Below are 27,876 nucleotides of genomic sequence, written 5' to 3' on the forward strand. Positions count from 1 at the left end.
GACTGTTAGTAGGAGAAGTTAAATTCAGAAAAATTTTGTTTCAAAAAGGTCAAAGATTCTAGAATGTAAATGGATGGTTATTATGAATTACAACAGGATAAATTATTATAAATTAACATGGTAAGGTTGTAATGAAATAAATAATTTCATATTTTTAACTTAGCTAATTAATTTTAAAGGTGGGTAGTTTTCCAAGCGAGGTAAAAACTAAGCAGCCAGTAACAAACTATACATACAAAACTCAACCATTTTATTCTCCCCCCCCCCCCTGTCACAGAATTATGACTAAATAGCATTAATAAAAAGTAAAACGTCGGCAGGAGTTGATGAAACTTCTCCTAAAATGCTGAATAAATTTGGCGAATACGTATAGACCATTGTGCCAGCTAGTAAACCACTCCTTTTTTAGGGGACATTTCCATCAGCCCTGAAAGGGGCAGAGGTTGTACCGGTTTTTAACGAAATTTGAGATACATAATCAATGATTGGAACTCTTCCCTTAAGCTTTTTGTTATACTAACTTACTCGGTTTAGTTATTATTCCGCCAAAAAGTGAAGAAGAAGAACTAGAGTATCCATTTGAGAGAGAACAGAGAACGGAGAACGAGAACACCATGCTGCATGCACCATGTTGTTAGACTAGTCGTCTCGTTCAATGCCTAATGCCTATCTTGTCTCCACATTGGGTTATAACATTGTTCTTTAACTAATTAGATTAATTTTGTAAATAGGCTAGTCACCTCAGCGATGTCGAAGCGGCAATGCCCTTTCAACGACGACCAGTCGCGTCAGTTCAAACAATTCATAACGCAGAGAATGCAAAGCATTAACTCTGACCAAGCATACATGGAACAAATCTATAGTAAGTAAAACAAACCATTTCGTTTTTTTTATTACCATAATCATTCTTTAACAATGAAAATATTACTGTCAGTTTTAGGGGTGGACTTCCATCAGATTCTGTTGCCAAAAACAACCGAAACTGTTTCAACTCAATCATTCTAGGCTAGGCCTAGGACTGTCAAGAAATTGATATGCCTCCATTGTAAGGCATAAGCCTTGTTTGGTTCTCAATTCTAGGCCTATTCTATATGTATGATATGTAGGCCTAACTTAGAGAATTCAGGATGGCTGCAAAACAATGTTTTGCTACACTTATATCTTAAGGAATAATTAGGCCTATCACAGAATACCCTAAGTTATGGTGAGAGAGCCTAGGCAAAGTTGTAGGCTTGGCTAGGCGTAGGTTTAAGTCATCTGTTCTAGGCTACTAGTTCTACCATATTTAGACAGTCATACACTTGCGCTATGGCTAATGGAGCCTACAAAGCTTATCCTATTATGGGTAGACCTATGCATTGGTAGCCTACCAAGGTAGCCTACATACTAGTCTCAGCTAAGCACAACCTGCAACTGTGTTTTACATCCCGATGTAAGTTACCTGAACCTAAATTGTGATAGGCCTTTTACCTCTGTTGGTAATTATGTCGACTTCCAGTAAACGCTTTACCCTCCGAGTGTTAAGCGACTCGTAAACATCGTTTTTTGGTTAAGGCTATAGGACTGACTGAATCGGATTGAACTGGATCGAGATTGGTATTGTTGTTTTAGGCAGATTCTAAGCTTGCTCCTGACATCTGTTTCTAGATGCTTTTCATTTTAGTTCTGATCATATTGTAACAGACAGATGACGTGCATATTTGTAAGCAAGTTGGTTAACCCATTGCCCTGGAATGGCTGGCCTCAGCTGTTTCTGAGTCAGCTTGTCATTGTTTACGCAGTGCCGTGCCTCTCAGGTCGTACGGCCAGCACTACTGGCCATTGTAGTTTTTCTGTTAGGTTGGTCACCGTTTACGTCTAATATTTTTATATTTTATTGAAAACTAATGAAATTGAATAACAAGTGAAACTAAAATGAAAGGTTACTGCTTAAATTCATACGTATCAGGTAATAAAATATTTAATTTTAAAAATTGTCAAAAGAACTACTGTTGCTATGGAAACGATGTAGGATTTCCCTTTCCCTATGAAACTAGGCCTTGAACTAGTTCATTTCTTAGCCTATATCAACAGATTAATCTAAAAACCTTTTTTAGTCATTCTACAGTTACCTAATTAATAATATTTTATCCTGGTAAATGTAACCTCACATCACAGTTTCACATGACAATAACACACTGACAGTTGAGGTTATTTTACAGTGAAAATGGCGTAATATGGACCTGTGAGGTACTGCATCGTGTAAACATGAGAAGCTAATTGGAATGTCCGTGGTTTAATAATGAAGATGGAAGTAAATAACATTTTATGTAACATTTTAATGTAACATAACATTTTACAGTTAAAAATGCCGCGGCCGATATGGACGGGACTAACATGGGACTTAGTTACATCACGGGAGCTCTGAGGAAAAGCCGGGAAAATAGGAGCGTGGTCAGGCTGTGTTGTGATTGGTCGACCACAATTGCGGCGACATCATGAACACCACTCACGGTCGTGTAGATGTCATCATTGTCTCTCGCCATCGCGGCAAAATCATGAACATCTCCCGCGGCCGTGTAGACATCATTATGGAATCCCGCAGTCACAGAAATGTCTTCATCGTCGTCTGCAATTGCGGGAAAATCATGAATATCTCGTGTGGTCATGTACATGTCATCACCGTCTTCCGGTATCGCAGTAACGTCATCATCGTCGTCTGCCATTGCGGCAAAATTATCTTCCACGGCCGTGTAAACATCATCGTTGACTCCGTTAACGTGTAGATGTCATCATCGTCTCCCGCGATAGCGGCAATATCATGAACATCTCCAGCGGTACGGAAACGTCATCGTCGTCATCCGCGATCGTGGCAAAATCATTTCCCGCAGTCACGGAAATGTCATTGTCGTCTTGCGCGATGGCGGCAATAACTTATCGGTTATTTTTCGGCATTATCGGTGTAAACCATTTCAGGGGCTAATTTTAATAAACCGTGTACAAAATGTAGGCTACGTCTTGTGAATTATTCAGCTCAAGAGTGGTGTAGTATAGTGAAAAATATAATTCATTACATGGTCAAAAAGAATCATCTGAAGAGTGCTGAAATCCATTTTGTATGGCATAAGTTGTTTAGATGATATCTGCAAAGACCTTTAAGTGGAAAAAGAATATACATATAGACATGGTGTGGGGGGGGGGGGAGCTTAAGAAGTTCTGCTCCAGGTTGTAAAAAAAAACTCAAAAAACATATGTTTTAGAAAGGACACATTCACTTCTGTTCGAAGGGGCGAGGATAGCAGCGGCTGAAGCCCAGAAGATAAAAGATGGCATGGGATCTGCAACTGATGTACCTGATGAAGATATGTGTTGCGAAGATGAAGATAGTGAAGTTGGTAAGTAACTTGCAATGATTACATTCATAATTTTAAATTTACAAATTTTTGTTTTTTGTTTAACGTGCAACTTAACAAAATAACATAGGCCTAAATAGGTTCCCTTTGAATTTTACTGCAATCTAGTTAAGTGTACAAAAGTAGTTTTGCTTGAGTAGCCTACACATTTTGCCTTCTTAGTCTTCAGAACTTTTGCATGGATTGGCTAGATATGTTGTGTAAACAATTGATCTTGTTTGCTTTCTTTGTTAGATGTCTTTTATATAGGAATAGTTTAGTTGTCGTCATGTTTTTTTTGTCACTTTTGTTTAACCACAAGTTTATAGCTTATTTTACTTTTTCTGTTCTAATATGGAGTGGTTATCCTGGTTATTTTGTCAGGACTAATAATTTCAGATGTAAAAAGGGTCTAAGCCCGATTTTTATAATTGAGTCCAATTAGGCTTAATATAAATGTTGTAGCCTAAGTAGTATTTTAAACAAATGCAGTGAATATTTCAGTTTTAAAACAATTATAAGCAAAAATACATGTGACGGTGACTTATTAGGGTGTTCGGACCTAAATTCTTTAGTACATGTTTAGCAATTCCTGTAAATTCTGTCCTCCCCTAACCAAAGTCTATGTAATATGTTGGTTCTTTTACTGTAAAAACAGAAATAATAATGTGTTTCTAAATGTTGAACTATTGGTACCGGTAACATATTTCAAAAAATCTTTTGGATGCAGTAGATTTTTGGCTATCAGGGTGGAAGTACCCCTCTTGTTAGTTTCTTGTGTTTGTTCATTATTGTGTTATATTTCCTACAGCTCAAATAACCGAAGCTAGTGGGTCAGGCACCCAGGACCCGTCACCTCCTCAGACGGTACCCTCTGATCTCAACCAAAGACCCACCACACCACGTAAATATCCTTTAATATTTCTATACCGTTAATGTTTTAACATTGAGATACTTATATCATTTGATCTAAATTCTTATAATCTCTAATTTTCACAGTTGGCTTTCAATAATATGGTTCTCATAGCTGTAGAATGTCAGACAAAAATGCGAATCTCCAAAAAAATCGTACTAAATTAAACTACAGAAAACCAACATATGGAGCTTTATTGTGTAATACTTTTGGGTATTCAAATTAATCAGTTAGGTATTCTAAAGAAACCCTATTTAGGCCTAATTTAGTTTACTAACTTATATACTCTCAACTTTTATACCATGTTTCATCGGTCTGCATATATTTTCAAGTTTAACTTAAATTCAAAGGCCTATTATTTTATTTTGCAAGTTCACATACTAAACAAATTCAGGTACTGAAGATTGAGTGACATCAAAACCTTAAGAGCACAATGTTGTAATGCAGCATCGGATTTACGATTAATGAGTGTCAGATTATTGAGAGTTAACTGTTTATCCTAATCAGACAACACTTTAGGGAATGTAACATTAGTCAAACTTCAAAGTAACTACTGTTTGTTAGTTTTGTTGATAGTGTAATAACTGTGATTGGTAGCCCTATTACGTTGTGGTAGTATTATTTTATCTGGTTTTAGTGCTTTGCTTTTCCTGTATCTTTAAGTTTTATTAATGTGGGTATGCACAGACATTTGTTGTGTTAAAATCTTACTCTGGTAAAGGTCATGTTTTAACTATCATATTTAATAAAAGCCTGATAGCTTTTATAATTTACCCTCTAAAAAATCCGTAACTTAAAAAATTATGTTTTATTTTCATCTCACATTATTCTTATTGTAGCAATTGAATACTTAATACGATTAACTGGTGATGTATTAAATTGTAACTCAGTAGATCTTTGTGTTGAATTTTCAAACTGTTCAGTTTATTTTGTCCATGATTAGCTTTAACTATAACCTCAAGCTTTCATTCATGTAGACTTCATTTTACTAACGGATAAAAAAAACTTATTTAGGGACTTGAGAAAATTATAATCCTGGGATTAAAATACAAACATAAACAGCCTCAAAGCATAGGCTAATGTTGATATTTTGTCAAACGTATAACTTTTTCAGAGAGACACAAAAAACAATGTTCTTTAAAATTTGAACGTCAGTGATCAGATGGTACCAGTGGTTGCCGTTCAAAATGTTGTCTTGTCTGTCACTGCTCACATTGCTAGCATATTACATCTAACAATTTGTTGCTTGCAACGTGAAGGGACGCTACTTTGGCTTATAAGCGTCAAATTATTCTGCATTTAATTAGCTTACACATTTAAGCTAAGGTGAGGTTTAAACATAAATTGGGAAAGAAAGAGAAAGTGTTGAATTTCTGGAGTTGGCTGGGTTGGTCCCACCTTCCAAATAGTGCACTGTATTAGTCTTGTTAATACAGATTTTTTTTTCAACACAAATAATTACAACTACCTAGAGACACTTCTTAATGACAAAGACAGCTCATATGTTGGTATCCCTGTTTTCTTTCTGATCATATAATATGCATTTGTGATATGCAGAAAACCCCCTTGCTTTTCATAGGTTATTCTGCATACGCACATGGGAGCGTAGCTTTATAGCAAACCCGAATCTTTAAACTTATTCTACTTTATGCTATGAGCTGGGTAGCTGTTCAATAAGAGAATCAGATTGTGTTCATCAAATAGGATTTTAATTTGTCTAAAGTAATCAAGCTTTAATACAGTGACAGTTACTCTTAAGTATAGCCTACTAACAAATGCCTGGTAAGAACCGCTCTGGAGGTAGCTTGAATCTTAGATTTATAATCCCCAAAAACGAAGTGAAACTATTCCCTTGTAATCTAATCAAATCAAAGTATAAATCCCCAAAAGAATTCCTTCAAAACAAAACACAAAACCCCAACTAACTTACAGTCCCCTTAAATCAAAACTTCACGTACAAAACTCCCGACTACAGGGCCTAACCCCAAGATAGAGAAACCAGTACTCACCCAACTCTCCTGGGCACCTTGCCCCGGGCAACTGACCCCTTTCTCTACCTCAGGTGGCCTATTTATTGATCTGACAGCTACTGAGTGCAAAGCCCTCAGTGTTTACAAAACACCTCCAGCACGCTTCACAGTAAGCAAGGCCTGACCACAGGTCATCAACCTAGCTTGCCCAGGCTACCCTCCTTTACACATTGTTCTATAGATTAGATATCATAGAGGTTTAGTGTTATTGAGAATTTATTGTAAATGAGACTCAACAAGGTATTTTCACAAGTTCAAATAGAGTATATATTGTAGTTCTACGTTTTTTACTTTCTCCCCCTATACCATAGTAGCCTAAATGGAAAAAGTATTGTTTTCGTCAAAATTTTGGTTTTCGAAGTGATGCTCGTGTGTCTATGTGTGCGTGTGTGTGGATGTGTACAGAGCTATAGACTACACCTGTTGTCCGATTTTGATGAAATTTTGTATGTAGGGACTAATTCGCAATATCTCCAGGGGGTTTTTTATTTTTTTTTTTAATTTTGATTTTTAATGTTAATTTTCTTATAAAATAACAAAAAAAATAATGTTCTCAAAAATGACCAGAACGATTTTGATAAAAATTGAGAATGCTGCAGCCCTTTAAATTCTGAACAAAATGGTAGAACTCCCTTTTCTGTAAAATTTACGGTTCAGTTATTGTAAATTATGTTATTTTCCCAACTAAAAACCCCATAAAATAAAAAATAAAATAATATAAAAAAATAAACAAAAAAATAAAGTACCTATGTCAAAATCCATATAATTCTAAACAACATAGTGCTACCCCCATTGCTGTAAAAATTATGGTTCAAAATGTATTATAACTTATGTTATTCTTCCATAAAAACCCTTTAAAAAAACCGAATATGGATAAAAAAAACCCGATTCTGATTGAAACTCTTCTGTTATGGTCCTTCTAATTCCAAACAAAATAGTGCATCCCTTCATTTCTGTTAAATTACTGTTCAAAAGTTAATGAAACTTTTGTGATTTTACCTATTAAATATCTTAGTTACTCTCATCGCTTATCCATGATAAAGGTTGTTACAAGCTAATGGGAGAAAGTATGTGTCAGATTGCTGATACCGTTTATTTGTTTATCAAGTTACGATTTCCTTAAGTTTTTGACAATTCAATGGAGTAGTTGATTTTTTTAGGTACTGGATTCACACATGGTAAAATAATTTCAAACTCTTCTTGGCATAAAACCAATGATTTAATTTTTAATGTACCTACTATTCATACTCTTTGAGCTTTCGGAACCCTTACTTGTTGTGAACTTGTTGAGTCTAATCCACAATAAATTCCCAATAGCTCCAAAACTCATAGATAACCATGCTACAATGCATATTAGCTGATATGCAATGAAGTAAATAAAACAGGGATACCAACCTGTGAGCTTGTTTTGTCATTAAAAGTATCTTATGGTATATATAATTTGGGCTCTGTTTTTAAAATCGGCCTATATTTGTGATTTTCTTGCATATGCTTCAGCCGAAGATCGTGAAAAACTGTGGCAAATGTATCCTGATGTGCTCCAGCGCCCATCTACTTCACGTAATTTTTTTTGTTTTATATTTTATTTAAGTTATTTAGTTTGTCTATGTACTATACATATTCTGAGCTATCGAAACCCCCATGTTGAGTCTAGTCGACTTCTCCATTACTCCAAAACTCATAGATAACCATGCAACAAAGCTTATTAGCTGATTTGTAAAGAAGTAATACCAACCATATGAGCTTGTTTTGTCAGGGTGTCCAGTGACCAGGAAAACCAGAAAGAGCGGGAACTCTACGGGATTATTATGAGGTTGGGAATTAGAGTATACAAAATTTCTGTAATTATGATATTATTTCAGTAATGAGAGGAAATTTGTCTGGTTAATTTTTCATTCTAAATATTCAACAATTATTAAGAGTCAGATAGAACACGTGTGAAATTTTTCTCGAAACGGGAAAATTTATTAGCGTAAATAGCAAAACGCAGCATGTTTTGTTGTGTGAAGACGACAGGCTACAAACACCATTTCCTCGAAGCCATCGAGCCCAGAGCCAGGATTCGTGCTACTACATCAGAAGAACTTACGGTTTCCAAACGACGACACGACGTGTGAATACAACTTTTACCTCTATGTCTAGTGGCATCTAATGTCTATTGTCTTGACTTTCTTTGACAACTCAGACAAGCGATATTGTTTTTTTTTTTTTTTTTTTTTTGTCTAACTGTTGTACAATTGTACAAAACACAAAAATATTGAATATTGTTTACAGCGAAAATGACACAAATAGTGCAGACCATATTTAATCGTTTTTTAATCAATTAGGCATAGTCTTAACTCTTCTGCCAATCTCCAATTCACATGGTATGAAAATTCTGACTAAAGTAACACTTGATGCGACACGAGGGTGAGAGCTTTGACCTTGATCCAGCGCTTCTTTTTTAGCGCAGTTTTACAATAGGCAAACAAACGGCAAGACGGACGCCGAGTGTAAGAGTATCCCTGACGACCCTGCTTAAGTAAATATAATTTACAATGCAGCAAGCTTTTAATTTTAACACATTTCTAGATTCGTTTTAACTGAAATTCACTGGAAATTATTTTTTGGAATTTCAAACCCGGTCTTAAATCATTTTGATTAGTTGGGTTTTAGTATTCAAAATAATTGTAACATAGAATTTTACTCTTTGTTGTAACTGTAGATGTGAATGGTACAGTGTAAAGTTTGCTCCAAATTGACTTATTATTGTAAATAACTCATTAATTTGTGACGTCCATCAAAATGGTGCAACAAATCACCAGCTCACCCTTAACCCACAATTCCGTGAAACTCGCCCAACTCCCAAGTGCTTTGTAATATTATTTTTGATTCATTCAATGCCAATGACCAATCTAACATGCATTTAAATACCTTTGAACCCACGTCACTAACCCTTGAAAATTCTTTAACATACCTACATGTATAAACAGCGTTGTTTATGTCATTAAAATGGTATTTTACTAATTTCTCACATTATACAAGAGTTTGCTTGTACTGAACAGGATATAAAGATAGACAAAATGTTTAAATTGCTATAACTATCCACTAAGGTTGGCAAAAAGGTGTTATTGCTTAACAGTGTAGTTTTCTGTGGAATATGTGATGTAAAAAAAAAAAAAAAAATTATAGTAGACCCCTCTTAACCGACCTTGCATTAACCGATAATCGGACTATCCGCCCTTGATCGTAAAATATTACAGTTTGTTTTAACCAACCTTGCTTTGAGAGCAGTTTGGTTTAACCGCTGCTTTCTATGAATCTCGGCATTTCCGCTCCCACGCTCGGTGATGGGAACCATACGCTTATCTCCACAGGATGTGACTAAGAGAAACATTTTGTATGTATGCATATCCAAAAAAATATTCCATATTGACAGTCTGTCAACATTGTTTGTAGCGTGAGCACATTTGATTTGTTATCTGTGTGGTAAATTTATAAAATCGTAAAGTGCGTTACGATTTTTATAACTGAATATCTTATCGCTAGAGTAAACAAACAACGCAACTTGTAGGGATGGCAGGGGGGGTTAACGACTTCAAGGTCAAGATAGTTTTCGTGACTCGAGCCTCAAGCATCAATTAATATTACAGTACTAAAGTTATTAAAATAAGAAGTTTTATTGACCTTTGCCTACAACTATAATTTATTCCACTGAAAGTATTTGACGTAACCGTGTTTTGTGTTTTTTTGTGTGACTTTTCTATCAGTACAAAAAAATGAGATAAATTTAGTTTATTTTACAAATAGTGCAAGTACAACTTCAAAATATTGATTACACAATTTCAAATGAACAGCAAATTATGTTATGTTTTTAGGGATTGCCTGTTTTAACCGACCTTTTGAGTTATCCGACCTAGGTCCGGTCCCATTAGGGTCGGTTAAGAGGGAATCTACTGTATGTTGTTAATATTTAATTCAAATACCAGCATTGATAAATTAAAGTTTCCCGCGTCATGATCTGTTTTTGCGAGTAATGTTGACATAGTAAAACCTGGCAAGCCTGGTATATGCCGTTCACAGGGTTAACCACTACGTGCTATGGCACTAATAGCCACTACCGCAGCTCATAATTTCTCACTCACGGCCACCCTTCCCCAACGGCCACCTAACCGCTACCTCAGCTAGAGGCCTTACCTCTTCTGCCACATAGATGGGCTTGTTAGTGGTGATGTGCGCATGTTTTTAAACGGTTTTGCGATTTGCATGAGTGTTAGCACCCTTTTTGTTCGTATTGCATATAAAATATATTCAATATGATAAACTTTTGCTTAATTTACCCTTAAAAAATGCCTCGGGGAAAATGGAAGTTACTCAAGAAATATGCGGGAATTCGGCCGAGCCCATTTGCTGGACGCCCTGAAAAAGTATCTTACGGTATTTAAATTTGGGTTGTGTTTTTAAAAACACCCTGTATTTGCGATTTTCTTGCATATGATAATAATACAGCTGGAGAAGGAGGCAGGCTGTGGGACATTTACTATGAAATGCTCCAGGGCCCATCCACTTCAAGTAATTTTCTTTTTATATTTTTCAACCCTTCCCGGACGGGTGACGAATATATCCGCTTATGGTTTTTGATTTTCCGGACGGGAAGCGGATATATCCGCCTTCTCTTCAGACAGACTGGCAGGTGCTTGAGCAGTAACCAGATGTTTCACACTACCAAGGCGCCACTATCCTGCTCTCTCCATGGCTGCACTCTCCCCCGCACTCCCCCCTCTCACGCGCCTACCCTCTTCCGTTCCTCACCCTCTCCCCTCGCACCACCCACATCTCCTACGCTCCCCCTCGACGTTTCACGCTCATCACTACGTTGTCTTTATTTATTGTTAACATATTTTTCTTTATTTATTGCCTAACGTTGTCATGGTCATATCTTCAAAGACGGGTGGCGGATATATCCGCTGCTTTTCTACTCATCCGCGGATGGGTAGCAGATATAGCCGCATATTTAAAAACACGTAAATAAATATTTTTACAGAATGGAGTGTTCTATTGTGTTTATTTTATGTATACTTGTATAACAAAACACAAATAAGGAAAATTATTTTTTTCCCCTATATTGTTTCCCGTCCTATATCACGATTTCACCTGTCCGGGAAGGGTTAAGTTATTCAGAATGTCTATAGCTCCGAAATATCCCCATTCTCTTGGGAAAAAGTCCCTGGAACTTTAGTTGGGTCCTGGATGTCTCTCAAAACCCACATAATTTGAGAATGTAAGATTTTTGTTACATTTTAATGATATACAGGAAGTAATAAATTGTCAAAACCCCAGATAATGTAAATCTTGTTGAGAAGATGAGCAATGAGCATAGTAACTAAGATGAAATATACTCTAGTCCTAAGCAAATCTCTCTTATCCATATGGGGCCAAAGAGGTTGATTGAATTTTTAGTTAAGTTGAAAACAGTAATAGTTTGTAATGGCGTGGCCGTAGTCCTTTTCTCCCTGAGCCTCTTAATTACTAAGATTTTTACCTCATCTATACAAAATAGCCATGATAGGTAAATTGAATATTATGTGTTATTTTCTGTGAAATCAGGAAAAATTTCAAGATCTGCCACTGTCACATAAATATTTTATAATATGATCATGTTTTATTTTTACACTTAGGGCATCTCTGAAAATCGCTTGGTAAGGTCCTCAAAATCCCCACAAACCCCCTGTGGCAAGTTCTTTAGACCTCTTGTTAATTTAGTTCCTATTTGAGCTATAAACTTGTCAAATTGAAATTGCTTGAACTGTTTTAATCTGAAATCAACATTTAGCACTCTTCTAACCTTTCAACCCTTCCAAGGCTGGACTGTTATACTTTTTAATACCCTTTTAATCAGCCACATAATCTTTCCTAAAAATATGATTTTTATCAGTGCGATATACATTATTCTTATTATTAACTAAGGATGGTTCGGTTGTTGGTTTTACCGGGTTTTAACTAAAATCTTGGTTTATCGGTTGCTGTGTAATAACATTGGTCGATCCTGGCAATCGGTCAAGAGCGCATAAAAGGTTTGTATAGATGTTTGTTTATTCCCAACTAAAAATAGGCTTTACCAGTTTGTTTATTTCCTATAATTTATTACTAGAGTAATGATGCAATTACTACAATCCTATTGTAGTTGAGTTTGAGTACTCAAGGTCATAAAAGTTCTATTAGCCTACTTTGTATAGTTTGTCACTTTATTCGGTTCCTTTACTTATTCCTAGGGTGATTATGCAATCCCACACCCATTAAACATTTAATCATGGATAACTTAAAATAACAGATTTTCAGTCTTTCAATTTATTGTCACTTGTCACAAGAATTAGTGTTTGCATTTCTTAGGTTATGTACTTGGTCTCTAATCTGCAATTGAAATTTTTTACCTTTTTCTTATATTGTTGGTTAAAGATTCAAATTGTAAGTTTGGCTTTATATGCATTTTCTTCAGTTTGGAATCAAATTGTTATTCTTTATTTCTGGGTTTTAACTATTGGCACCTAAGTAATTTTACTAGTTGATTCAAACAGTTTATTCTACTAACTAACTATTCATACATTTTTGACATCATTTATATTCTTTTTCAGTTACTTGTGTTCCCTTAAAATAAATGTTGAGTCAGTATACAAACAGACTTGAACCTGAATAAGTGAAGATTTTGGTGTTCTTAAATTAATACAACATTAATAGACAATGCTGTTGTTTCCGGCACCTATCACATATTACATTTACATAAATAAAAAATATTATTATTTGTGAGTATAACCTTGTGTGGTAAGCTTGAATTTTAAAATAACACAGTTGTGTGATATGTAAGCCTATGGGTAGGATTGAGGTTAGTTTATGTTGTGTAACCTAATCTTGCTTCGAAATGGCCTTCACATGAAGCACATGTTTATATTGCATGTGTAGTAGTTTAAAGATAAAAACTGAAAACTTTACAACCGATTTGAAGTAAAACCAAACCGATAAAATCTGCAATCGACCCATCACTAAAATTAACCATCTGAAAACATTGGGAACATATTTTAAAATATTGTTTTTGTATCAATGTGCTTGTTTCACAATTTCTGTTTGTTTATTTGCTTACTGCTTTTTAATATTTTTTAGGTGGGTTTCCTAACACTCCGGATGTGGTGGGCGTGGTCCCTGATAAGGGCTGGTCATCCTTCTCATGTAAAGTGCTTTTTTTTAGCTTTTCATTAACTTTTTACGTTGCATGTTGTACCTGAGGTCTGGCTTATGGTTTAAGCCCTGAGCCAGCCCCAGGTGGATGGAGGGTCATGAAACAGGTTCCATGATAGAGAGTATAAGCTAAATTTTATTTGAGACATACCCTCTCATTGTTTTAAAAACAATTTTGAAACCTCTATTTGATTACATTTGGCACAGTACTATCTACATGTCACATTAACCTAACTTTGCCTGTTTAAATGAATCATTTTCATTTCATAATTTTTTTCATTTCATTAAAGAAATTCAGTTAATTAAAGCTAATATTACATGTTTTTGGTCAAACATAAGGTATAATTACATCCCTAAATGTTAATGGATAAATTGACATAGAACCGTACCTTATTCGCAAGTGTTAATGCACTTTGCTTTGGTTCAAGTTTATGCTTTGGCTTATGCTTTCTGCTTAATACTTTGGCTCCTGTAATGTATGTGGATTTGTAACATGTATAAGTGGGATTGTACCAGTTTACCTGTTTGGCAATCCCAGTGTCAATACACTTCGATCCTGCAATTTTTGGTTGTTAAAAAGCTAAGTTTAAGTTGTATGACTAAACCTAAATGACTAAAAATGATTTTAACCAAAATATATAAAACATGCAGTTCATAGGTAGTTTACTATATGTCACAGGTAATCAATAGGCCTATAGAAACAACAAAAAGTAATATAAAATGAACAATTATTACATTCTTGAAATGGGCAGATAGATGTGATTTTTCTCTGCACACTATTTCCATGTTGTCCCTCCATATACAGTAAATTAATTATTCCAGTAATGATTTATTGTTAGCTTAATTTTTTAGTAAGCCTTAGATAAACAGACCTTGGTATAACGAATTTTAAGGGACCTAACTAAATATTTTTTACATCAAGGATTTCGTTAAAACAATGTTTGTTATATTGGGTTTACAAGAGCTTAGCTAATTCAGGTTGGGTACCTTGGCACAATTAAGTATCATAGGCTACTGGATCATGTAGAACCTCGACTATCTGGAGTAATATCGGGGAGGGAGGGAGACCACGGATAATGAAAACCATGGTTAATGCAACATGGCAAACAAAAAGATGACAAACCCATAAAAACACAGTAATACTGAATAAACAAGTCCATTATGTCACAATTTACATTTTTATCAATAAAATACAATGTTGCACAATTATGACATTTCAAGTCATTGACTTAGGTTCGCTTATACAAACTGTAACATTTAAAACCACGTACAGAACCAAACAGTAGAAAAAGTTTTAAGCCACTGCTCGTGATAGGCAGATTGGCTATGGGCAGGCTACCAGTATGTGCTGTATAACAACAGAGGAATGGCATAATAATAAACTAGCATTGATGTTTCCATAGTTGAAAACAAATCGGGTGTAAATCCATACCTAAAGATAATAAAAACACTCATAATTACTATTCTTTATCTTTGTTTTTCTATTGTTCCTTGGGTTTCTCTTCATCCACCAACAAGTTGCCATGGTTACTTATCACCCAATCAGAGTTTAACTAAGCATTTAGTCATCATCATTCCCCAGCTAATAAAATCTGTTGTGACAGTGCACAGTAGACAGACGAGTAAAAATGGTCGGACTATTGTCAGCGCATGCGTTGACCCCAAAACCAGAACTTTTTTGAACTCTCTGCAACGGACTTGGAAAAATCCAAAAATTTTCTGCGTGCTTACGCGGTCCGATTTGCGTGTAAATTAACCTTGTGTGTGATAGTTTTAATGAATATTTGGAAATCAATAAGTACGCTCGTATCGGTTCCAAAACGCAGCTACTGATATTACATTGAATAGTTTTGGTTTTTTTTATTCTATGCGTTCTTCCTTATGATTGATATTGACGTTGTAGCTTTCGTTTATGTAATGTATGACGTTTGTAGCGTTCCTGTTTGCAAAACAAAAAATTTTCCTGCAGAAAACAGAGTTGTCTTTCTACAGAAATATTTTCTTCAAAAATACTATTTGATTAACTTGTAATAGCCTATAGCATTTTCTTATAGAGGTTAAGTGTAAGAAAGGGCCATGTGGCCCTAACCTTGCCTGTGAAAATAAATAATTGTTCAATACCATAAAGAAAAAAAACAAAAATTCAAAACAACCAGTTGAGCAGGCTGGGCTTTCTCTAGCCCTCCTCGTCTTTTTCGCTCACTGTCGCCTGTGCTTTGGGGGTGTTGACGTTATCTTTTCATTTCATTTTCATCAAAGGAACTGCGATTTAAAAAAACAATAATGTGGGGGTTTGTTATATATTGAGAGAAAGAAGCAGATAATTCATCAAGTACCAAGTATTCACTACCATTGAGGTTCTAATAATGATAAATTATCAAAATCGTCAAAAAAAATTTTAAATCAAGGTTGTTGATATGGTTTGTTTGTTAAATAGAGGTTCTAGGAGTTAAAAATTGTTATCAGGGAATATGTTACTGTATATTGAGGTTCATTATATCAAGGTTCGTTATATCAAGGTTATTCTGTGACTATTTAAAAATGTAGATTAATGGTTCCAAAAATAATCCTTGATGTCTTTATTTGAAATTTCAACCATGAAACTTCACATTTAAAACCATTTCCAATAGTTTATGAAATCTGGTGCAAATTAGCTGTTTTGAAGTTCTCCATATCCAGCAGTTTTCATTTTTTTAAAGCTTTCCAAATGTTTTTGCATACATTTTAGTGCAGTTGAGTTGTTTAACCTCAAAGAATAATTGGTTTATTTGTATGCAACCTTTTTTATATAATATTACAACAAAACAGGATTCAAGCCAAGTGTTTTTCAACTATACAAAAATGCCTAACGCGCTCAGGGTACCACTCAAATGTGAAAACTTTAAACCTTAAACTACGAATACGGTCAACCATGAAAAACCTTGATTGAACCATGAATTTTTCCGATTCCTAATTCCTCAAAACTTTTTATACCGATGGTATTGAGGAATGTTTGATACTGTGTGACTTTGAATTCAGTGCTAGTTCCAGAATTTTCGATTGCAGGGGAATTGTGCTCAACTACGATTGAAATTAAAATGAAATAATATCATTGAAATAAATAATACTTATTACTAAAACAAACAAACAAAATTAAATAATGGATCAGTCCCCACATAGGTTATGCCTGCTTGTAGAAAAAAGATGTCACCAGTCATCCTAATACAGCCTTAGCTACTAATTATACTACCTATACAGTAATGTACTTATTAATTAATTAATCAAGAGAAAAAACAAACTGACAGTGTCACCGGGGAACCTCAGCAGGTTAACTTAAACATAACTATAAAAAGTTACTATACAAATAAAAAAAAATACCTGTAGGTGACTTTCAATTTGTCTTATTGGATTTTCAATAAAATATTTCCTTGAATATGTCAGATTCATTTTCTGTTTAAATAATTAGCTATAATTTGTGCCTTGGTTTGCTGCTACAGGGAAGGAAAAGTGTTTTTGTTGTTGTTAAATTGATAAAAGTACAACATTTAGTAAATTTGTCAAATGTGATTAAAATATATCCATAAACAAGCAAACTCCAACAGTTCACTTTCTTTCCATAAAAATAACATAGGAATTTTAAATAAACAGTTTTTTAAATTTTCTTCTAACACTTTTTGGTTCAACAACACTTTTATACATGGTGTCCATAAAAAAGGTTTCAGGACTTGGGGAAATGAATCCCCATACTAAAAGGAAGAAAAAAGTTTATGGGAAGGCATGTCCGAAAATGCATATTTACCCAGATATCCGCCATTTTGTTTTTTATACAAAAAATTTTTATCTGTGAAGTTTTTTATTCAATGATTATGAAATTTGGTAAACATGTTAACATACACAATACCTATAATATAAAAAATAACAAAGTTGATCCGATTGTAAAGTTCAAAATGGCGGCCGTTTAAATTTGTCTAACTTAAATAACTGAAAAACGGCTAATTCTATGAAAAATGTCAAGAATAAATTTTTTAGCATTTTTAATTTCCTATTAAACAATACCAAGATCAAAACGATCGGACAAAAGATAACTGAAATATAACGTTTTTTGTGTAAAAATAAGGCAAAAACTAAGTGTTCCCCGAATAACTTTGCCATATTTTTACATAAAAAACGTTATATTTCAGTTATCTTTTGTCCGATCTTTTTGATCTTGGTACTGTTTGATAGGAAATTAAAAATGCTAAAAAAATATTCTAGACATGTTTTCATAGAATTAGCCGTTTTTGAGTTATTTAAGTTAAATTAAATAAACGGCCGCCATTTTGAAATTTACTATCGGATCAACTTTGTTATTTTTTCTGTTATAGGTATTGTGTATGTTAACATGTTTACCAAATTTCATAATCATCGAATAAAAAACTTCACAGATAAAAATATTTTTGTATAAAAAACAAAATGGCGGATATCTGGGTAAATATGCATTTTCGGACATACCTTCCCATAAGCCTTTTTCTTCCTTTTAGTATGGGGATTCATTTCCCAAAGTCCTGAAACGTTTTTTATGGACACTCTGTATACAAATTTTTTTTTAAGCTCAAGCTATTCACAAAACATTAATAAAACCAGGGAATAATTATGCTAAGTAAAACTATGAAAAATACCCCTGCCGCAGCCCTAACCTAACCTACCTAACCTGCAGACTAAGCAGATTTACATTTGACCAGTTAGGTTTAAACTCAAATATTTCCTTGAAATTAACGGATTAATTTCCTATTTAAATAACATTATATCTAAGAAGTACTTAGGTTTGCTGCTACTGGCAAGGTAATAATGTATGTTATTTTTCTAAAATGTTGATTGAAATAAACAATCTTGCAAAATTCGGTCAAAATACTGAAAAATGTATGGGACTGCCACTGAGTTGCAATGACTGAATCATAACTTTTTACTTTCTCCCCCTATACCATAGTATATGGAGAAAGTATTGTTTTCGTCAAAATTTTCGAGTTTGAGTTTTGAGAGGATATATTCGTTTTGGGTCCCCCTGGACCCAAAAAAGTGGTTTTCGAAGTGATGTGTGTGTGTGTGTGTGTGTGTGTGTGTCTGTGTGTCTGGATGTGTACAGAGCTAGAGACTACACCTGTGGTCCGATTTCGATGAAATTTGGTATGTAGGTTCTAATCCATGGTATCTCCAGGCGTTTTTTTCATTTTTTTGAAATTTTGATTTTTAATGGGGATTTTCCCATAAAAACCCATAAAAAACCGGAAAAATCGGATTTTCTCAAAAATGGCCCGAACGATTTTGATTAAAATTTAGTATGTTGTAGCCCTTTAAATTCTGAACAAAATGGTACAAATCCCATTTCTGTAAAAATTACGGTTCAAAAGTTATGGTAAATTATGTTATTTTCCCATAAAAACCACATAAAATAACGAAAAATAGGATTTAAGACAAAAATCCAGTTTTGATTTAACATAGTAGGTTATGGTCCTTACAATTTTGATAGTTTTTTTTTTTATTTTTTAGAAATTTTGATTTTAAATGGGGATTTTCCCATAAAACCCCATAAAATAACGGAAAAATAGAATTTTCCCAAAAATGGCCCGAACGATTTTGATAAAAATTTAGTATGTTATAGTCCTTTATATTCTAATCAAAATGGTACAAATCCCTTTTCTGTAAAAATTACGGTTCAAAAGTTATTGTAAATTATGTTATTTCCCCATAAAAACCCCATAAAATAACGGAAAATCGGATTTCCTAAAATTGGCTCGAACATCTTTGATAAAAATTTAGTATGTTATAGTCCTTTAAATTCTGATCAAAATTGTACAAATCCCATTTCCGTATATTTACTCTCACCGTTTACACATGATAAAGGTTGTTGACAAACTTATGGGAGAAAGTATGTGTCAGAATGCTGATACCGTTTATTTAAATGACTCGATAACGCATGTTGCTCAGGTGACCACGCTCTATAACTATGGGCCCTTCCACCACCCTCAGAAGACCTGTCGCCGAACAGTGTGCTGAAGAAAATAGATTGTGTTTTTTTGTCGCTCCCTTGTATTTATAAATATATAATATAGATACACACTTGAATAGTGTTTTGGGTTACTGTGGACATCAAAATAAAAAAATAAATAAATTGGTGTTAGGTTTAGGTCTTTCCATGTCAACTACGGTAATAGCTCCTTGACATGAGAAACTCATCCGGTATTACGGTTCAACTCTGACCGGTATTATTAGATTTGCTAAAAATTGAATGATACTGTCAACCATTCTCTCTTTCCCTCTCTCTCTCTCTCTCTCACACACACACACATACTTACTTCCTAACACTACTAACCTCACTCCAGCACTCAATATATAGACACAAGATATTGTTTAATCCAGCCATAGCCGGACTAACAAACTAACAATTTGTCAGTGAGATTTCTAAATGTTTGTTAACTACAAAGCTACAAGGTTCGGGCTATATAAAACTATTATGTAATTTTGAAAACATTTTTGTGGCCAAATAATTTTAGGTATCGTATCAATAATAATCACACCTAAGTATTTGACCTCACTCACACATTTGATTACGGCCACGTAATGATCATCTGATCTACAATTTAAGATGGCATCGTGAATTTTCAAATTTACAAACAGCTTAGATATTCCAAGATTCATGTACAAAAAATAAAAAATCATTAAAATCCCTGTAGGAAAACATGAACGGCAATTTATTGTATTTTTTCAGTCCCTAACATCATTGCAAATATTCAATTAAATTTATAATAAATTGAGAGTTATTATTTGTGTATGAATCTTTTATTTCACTTTCAAATATTGTTCAGTTAATTATTTAATAGACCTGTTTGGTTGAATTGAAATTGTTTTGTTCATATCAATTTCGTATTTTAACTTGGTCAGAAATCGGAATCACATTCTATTGGGCTGGCGTCTGACTGAGTTTGGGGGACTACAGTTTTGCTGTACCCGGCCTAAGTCTTAGACCCTTATCATATTCACAAAAATATGAAATGTGGAAACTGCAAATTTCACTTTATAAGTTTGAGTGGGGACCCTGATATTCGACTCTTTTATCGGAATATATTGAAAGAAGTTACTCTTTACAATAACACTTTGTGTAACTGTGCTACACATTCACTTTTGTTGCTGATTTTCATTTTACATTTTACTGCTTTGTACATTCAGCTCCTTTGTTGTTTTTAAAGAATGGGTTTGAAAAACTTGGCTTGTATCCGTTTCTTTATTATTCTCTTAAAAATACTCTTTGCTTATGCTACCCCCCAGCTTACCAAATTACATACTAATACATTTCGTTTCCTTTTCAATATATTTTACAGCGTCCGACAGAAAGCGGTCGGAAAAAAACAACAACCCACACTCCAATGTTGAAAGTTCTTCAGACGAGGAAAATTACCCTCTTTCGATGCGTGAGGCTGGCAGGAGAAGGAGTAAATGATTTTTTACAAATACAGTAGTTATACGTTCTCATATTCTTGACATATAAGGCTCATAAATAGCCATTATAACATAAGTAAATCAACAATGAAACAGCCTTTCTCAACCTGCGGGTGGGGAAGGATTTAAGGGGGGGGGGGGGTGTGAGCACACCTAGCAAATTTGTAAAATTACATTTATTTTATCGACTTCGCCAACCAGAATTATCAGACTTAGAACAGGACTTATGGGGTCAAAATTGGCTTTTCCCATTTTTTACCCCAAAAACATAAAATTGTGCAATCTCTCAAAACCATTTTGTAGAGCTTTTAAGAAACTAATAATTTAGTATGCTAAAGCGCTTTTCTATTACGTCTGTTAGTTTCGGAGGGAATTCCCACAACTTTAACTTAAAAATTCCCATGTTATCAACAGGATAAATGGTAGAGCTGGGACTTCAGGCCTTGAAGTCCCAGGTTCAAACCCCCCAATCACCAATGGATTGATCCAAGTGACAATACCTCAACCCCTAGGTCTAGTCTCAAGTAATGTGAAAAACAATGCTGGGCTCGTGCCTAGCACCCTAGGGAAAAACCTTACCTGTGGTTGCATATCTAATTACTCATAAAAATGTATGCCATTTAAACAGGAAAAAATCTAAATAAATAAATAAATAAAATATTTTAATGAAAGTCCAACTGAGCAATTGGAAATTCGCTTCTGTGAAGGATTGTTTATGTGGGGGTATTTGTTAGATACAGGGCAAGGCAGTGAAACCACACAATTTAAAAAAATCACAAATAATTTTTGTAAAAAAAATGGATAGTTGTTTTAACATAAATTCTAAGTACTAGAGTGGTAATTAATGTTTCTCCTTAAAAATATTTTTTTTTAATACAGTGTCAGTGAAATGGCGTAGGTACTTGGTTTTGCATACTTAGTTGAATTATGAATTGTAATCAGGCCATAAAGATTTTTAGCGTTTGCAATCATATAGCGCTTTGTCGTGCTATCAGTGGATTGAAAGTCGTTTACCCAAAGGAGGATAGCTTGCCTTAATGGGGGAGACTGCGGCGTTAAACTGAACTCACAACTGAAAGTGCGCTGAGCACAAACCATTATATCCACGTTTTTGTAATATGTCTTTACAGCAAACGTGTGTTGTGCACTCATCAAACGCTCCATGGCTACTGAAATTTCCACTTGTCTAGGCGCCTATGGCCATTTCCCCAAAACTCTAATAGCCCCAAATTCCTTGTCAGCTGGTATCAAAATCATGTTGTTTCACTCCCTCACCCTGTATAATGTATTTCCAGTATTCAACTAATAAATTTTATCTTAAAATGGTGTATCACAACTAATAATACAGGGTTCTATTTCTACTAATCATAACTGTTTTCTTGCTAGCTGGACTGGCATTGATTGTCTTGCTTGGTTAGTTGAAATAAATTTCTTGCTCGTTAATCTTTCTTATGTTATTTTGTTTCTTACTCGTTAATAATTGTTCTCACGTTGCTTGTAATTACGAGTAGTTTCAACTCATTAGAGGTTTAATTTGGAGTTTGATTATTTCAGGATCTTTTATCCTAATTTGTAGTATAGATAATTGATTAGTTTGTAGTTTAGTCAGTAATGTGTAGTTTAGGCATAGAAATATCTTTATTTTTAGTTAACATTTTAATTTATTTACATTCTATTATATATGTTTTAATGTGTTTATATGTGTTTATATTTATGTGTTTTGCAATCAAATGCTTATTATCTATTCAAATTATTCATTCAGTCATTCATTTCATTTATTGTGTGAAACACAGTTAACTTAGAGCAAAGTGGGAGACGGCTTAATCTAATGTAGATTTTACTGTTTGAATTCCTGCTTTACCCCCTTTTACTGTTATTAAAACATCGAAAAAATGTAGCTTACAGCGTTAAATCGTAAATAGTTTGTGAACCAAGTTTCAAGAACAAAATTAAACTATATATACACCTTATTGGTTACTTGAGTTCTTTGATTGTCGTTTCTAATTAAAGTCTGTAAACTTTGCAGCTTATTCTTTGGAAGTCTTATGTGGAAGACTCACTAAACCTGGGATAATCTCCATTGCACTTTTTCATTAATCATTCACCCTGGCTAAATATTCATCTTAGATAATATAATACTAAACTTAGAATACTATTCACCAAGATGAATACCAAATCTTTGTTCGTATTAGTTGCTTTAGGTTGGAACATTTTTTGAATGTTTGTTCTGAAAAATATTTGTAGTAAGCTAATACATAAGGTGTCCCATGAAGAGGTAGCTATTTTTTTTATTTAATATACCAGATGCATCAAACTTGCAGCTCCATAGTAACAAAAAACACCCCTGAGCCCCACTTGATTTTTGACAATGTTACTTAAATAAAGAAAATTAAAGTAATTAAGGAGCTAGGATGTACTGATTTGGTTCATAACCTTTTTCTCCAACTGATATCTATAAATCTCTATCATGCATTTCCTTGAATCTTGCTAGCAAACTTAAATTGTTAACTTTGTTCTTATTTTGATGCTCTGCCATTTTCTTTTAATTAATCAGAATAAAATTTCAGATATCATTCATATTATTAATTTCCCTAGAGTTTCTGTAAACTTAATTTGATTTAGAATTTTTACTCAAATTTGACTTAATTTCTTTTTGTTCTGCACTGCTTTCTTATTTTGCACTTGAATATTTCATAAATATTTTGTATGTTCGTCTTTCAGATAAGTACCGAAGGTACATGCTGCATCAATCGCAAGTAAGGGAGCCAAGTCCAATACCTTCTAGGAAAGACATGTCTGAGGGGGGTTCAGTCCCCACTACTGAAAGGCCACGGACCCTCAGGCAGCTGTGCCTTGACCCGTTTTTCGTTCCTCTAATTCCTGTAAGTATAGAAACATTGTTTTTTTTAAATTCTTAGAACCTAAGCCTTCAGGATATTTAGGGCATCTAAGCTGGGAAAAACTGTTATTGGTCATAGGCTTTACTCAAAATCTAGTATTGGTTCACCATCAGTTAGTTGTTGAAGATAAAAAATTCCATTATTTTTGTGCGGTATTAATGACTCATGCATTTGGGACAGTATGAAACAAAATTAGTTAACCAAAAGGACAAAACAGTACATGTAATTTGTTGAAATTGGCTACACATCAAAATCCCGGCATTCTTTTATAATTGACAATTGAATTGGTAATGGAAAGGATCAGCTCTCTCTCTTTTCTCAAAAATGGGCTTTTTTACTTTATGAAATTTTCAATGTATAAGGGTAAACTATATGAACAAAAGAAGCATTTATTATACGTGCTTTTGGTTTTTATCAGCATTGTGGGATTTTAAAGAGGGTTGGAGGTATTTTGTCATTCCCACAACTAGTGATGTGTCCCTACTTGAAGGCATCTCTCGGTATTACCAGTTCCGGTGATAAAATGTCAGTTTTTACCACCACTCAATTTTCATAATATAAATTAAATTATTTATTTTTAAATTTTCCACAATATTCTGAGTAGATGGTGTTATGTTATTGCTAGTTTTTAACAATTGATATCCACACTATTTGGGCAGTAAGATGTGAAAGCGTGATTTTTACATGAATTAATTGTTTTCCAGTTTTTGCAAAAAATGTCATCTATTACGCCTACTCTTTTTGAAGTTTCTATATTCTTGCTGAAATTTAACTCAATGTCCATTCTTTTTTTCATCTGTGTTCTACTACTATACAGAACTTCTGTGGGCTGTTTTTTTGTTGTTTTTTCTAGTTATATTTTAAATGTGCTTTCTGAAGCGAGTGTCTGATTCCAGATCCCAAGACGTCGTGAAGACTTTGTTAATTGTATTATTGGTAGATATTCTCAATTATGACTTAGATGATGAAAGACTATCTCAGCTTTTTACGAAAATATTTAAACATAGTCATTTGCTATTGCATAACAATATGTTGCCAGCTATAAAATTGTTTTTTTTTTTTCATTTAGCATCTCCCAATTATTACAAGAAATAAATATGTGAAATCTTTTCAGTTTAAAACTGATTCATGTTTCTACTTAGGTAACTTTTATACTTTTTCTTATTTTAAAATTATAATCTTGTACACATTTTTCAGGTGGAGGAAAACTCCTGGCCACCAAGACAGGGTGAAGCAGCCTTTAATGACAGTGAGGAAATGGAGTTGTAAGACCTCCTACATCATTCTACCCAAAGAAAGTAAGTCTTTGAGGAAGTTTTAAGTGTTACAAAGAACCTTTTTGGTAACTTACATCACTAAGCATTCTCCTGGATTAGCTATTTACATTTCTTTATTCCATTAAATATTATTAACTTAAAAACTAATGACTAGTCAAATCAAACACTAATTAACAGACAATTTTCTACTATATAGGGTGTTTTACATACACATGCATACAACACAATAATTATTATATAAAATAAAAGGTTAGACAAACACACTAGTTTATAACTGCAGGCTTCTCTCTCCTTTCGTGTCTTTCCTTGCTTTTCATGTTATTAATTGCAAAGTGAATGAATCAAAGTGGCAAAGTTAATTTGAAATTAGGCTAACTGATCTGAAGTCATTTTAGGAAGTGTCAGAAGTACTTGACGTACAAATAAATTTTAGTTCAATTTTAACTTCAAGCCTTGCCATATGCTAAAGTAGATTCTACTTTCACAAATTGTATCAAGAAAATCTCTAAAAGCACTCTGTATTTTTACTGCAGAAAATTATAAATTGTATTGGTGGTCCATGTCAAGGGTCTCGAACCTACAGACCATGGGCCACATCTAGCCCTTGATCAGAATTCTTTTGGCCCACAGAAATCGAGCATTGCCTGATGAAAAAACTATTTTTTATTGTATCGCGATCGCAAAGACCGAGTGATATGGTACAAGTGTTGCCGCAATCGCGATACGATAAAAAATAGTTTTTTCATCAGGCAATGCTCGATTTCTGTGGGCCAAAAGAATTCTGATCAAGGGCTAGATGTGGCCCATGGTCTGTAGGTTCGAGACCCTTGACATGGACCATCAATACGATTTATAATTTTCTGCAGTAAAAATACAGAGTGCTTTTACAGATTTTCTTGATACAATTTGTGAAAGTAGAATCTACTTTAGCATATGGCAAGGCTTGAAGTTAAAATTGAACTAAAATTTATTTGCGATACCGTTATAACCTCTTTTGATCATGGCAACACTTCACTGGTGATCTCAATTTCCTTAAGACATTAAAAGAGAACCACTGGAACTCCGTCAATGAGTGGAGGTTCGGCCATAGGAATTGATGAAACTCTTGGGACATACCAGATTCAAGTGCAATTCACTATCTTTTTCCCGTTCTTCAAAAGTATTATGTACAATCATGTACAATTCCCAGTCTCCAGGTTGGCTAGATAATATGTTTAAATATGAGTATAGTACATGTCTCTCACTTGCAATTTTTTTTCTCAATAGGGGAAAATTAGCAGTAAACATTGTGACTTAAATTCCGTGGGTGAATAAAATGGGACTCGTAATAAGGGTACATACAGAGGGTGGCCAAATTATTAGACTAGATGTATGTACTGTAGTTTAATGCATTTTTGACTTAACTTAAAATTTGGTTAGAAAACATGTATAAACTAAAATAAAACTGCCTAATTTGGTATGGACTACAGTATAAAATCAATATATATTATGCTTGAATGTTTTTGTATTGATTCTGATGGCATTGGCAGCACTGAATCAGCTGTTGAATCAATACAAAAACATTCAAGCATAATATAAATTGGTTTTATACTGTAGTTCATACCAAATTAGGCAGTTTTATTGTAGTTTATACATGTTTTCTAACCAAATTCTAAGTTAAGTCAAAAATGCATTAAACTACAGTACATACGTCTAGTCTTATAATTTGGCCACCCTCTGTATAGGGGTCCGTCAACAAACAACAGTTTGATAGGTTGTGGGTTATGGTGGCCACTAATCTGAAATCTAAAAGAGCCCCTAATAACCTCCTAATTAGTTGACGACTTTGTGGGTTGATGGGGAAGAGGTTAGCTTTCTGCTCTGAAATATGACTGGTCTGCCTTCCCTCCAAAAAATGTACAATGTGGCCCTCGAGGAAAAAAAGTTATAGTACAATACAATACATATAATACAACAAGGGTCAAATTTAGACACTTTTTCTGAGATTTGAGTTGTAATTTAGCTAATTTAGTAGGCCTAATTTACAAAGTATTAAGTTTATATTGACATTGCTCTTAAATTTGATCTTCTGTATTGTTTTTTTCAGATGTGATAGCCTAGCCACGAAGTGCCATTACAACTAATAAAGTGTAATGATTTGTTGAATTTTCCTATTGATGCTCGAACTTAGATAAAATAAGTGAAATGTGTTTTGTTTACAAGGTTTTCTTTGGACTAGAGAGCAAGTGTTTTTGTTGTTAATTAGGTGTAAAGCCACTACACAAGCATTAGAAATGAAAGTGCCTTTTGTGCATATTGTGGCTATTTTTTATACTTTTATAATGTGTTACTATGTATAATGTTTTATGTTTTGTTATTAGTTTTAAGTTGAGATGTGCCGGTTTTGAAATTTATTGATTTTTGATACTGATACCATTGATGGAATGATAGATAACTTATCAAACAATTTACCTACAAATTCAGCCCATTAATTTTGTGACACATTGTTTTGTTGATCTTTGAAACTAAGTGTAAATGTTAGGTGCAAGTTAGGATTTTCCAAATGCTTAAAAATAAACATTTTGTTAACATTTAATGTATATTTTAGTCATTCTTTTGACAAAGCATTTAATAAATGTGATGAGGAAACCGAAAAGGGACCTCTTGTTGGCGATGCAAAACTTTCAGTACGACCGACATAAGTAAAAAAGGTCAAAAATATCGAAATTCGCCAGTTCGGTTTTA

General features: G+C 33.9%; 1 protein-coding gene across 4 annotated transcripts; it reads left to right on the plus strand.

The window, feature by feature from the left end:
* Positions 1-683: 683 nt before the first annotated feature.
* Positions 684-27,800, plus strand: LOC128982974 (uncharacterized). Of its 4 annotated transcripts, none has more exons than XM_054402092.1 (7): positions 684-862; positions 3,240-3,374; positions 4,183-4,275; positions 7,812-7,874; positions 23,697-23,857; positions 25,073-25,173; positions 27,239-27,800. In XM_054402092.1, the coding sequence occupies exons 1-6, from the start codon at positions 748-750 to the stop codon at positions 25,142-25,144; spliced, it is 639 nt and encodes a 212-aa protein (XP_054258067.1). In that variant the 5' UTR covers positions 684-747; the 3' UTR covers positions 25,145-25,173; positions 27,239-27,800. The 4 variants fall into 4 exon arrangements, with proteins under 4 accessions (XP_054258067.1, XP_054258070.1, XP_054258069.1 ...); XM_054402095.1 differs by lacking the exon at positions 7,812-7,874 and adding an exon at positions 22,362-22,388; XM_054402094.1 differs by having other exon boundaries at positions 3,267-3,374.
* Positions 27,801-27,876: the final 76 nt, after the last annotated feature.

The sequence above is a fragment of the Macrosteles quadrilineatus genome, unplaced genomic scaffold (assembly GCF_028750875.1).
Source record: "Macrosteles quadrilineatus isolate MER2022 unplaced genomic scaffold, UCM_ALF_1.0 Scaffold_1__1_contigs__length_201487025, whole genome shotgun sequence".
Lineage (NCBI taxonomy): Eukaryota > Metazoa > Arthropoda > Insecta > Hemiptera > Cicadellidae > Macrosteles > Macrosteles quadrilineatus.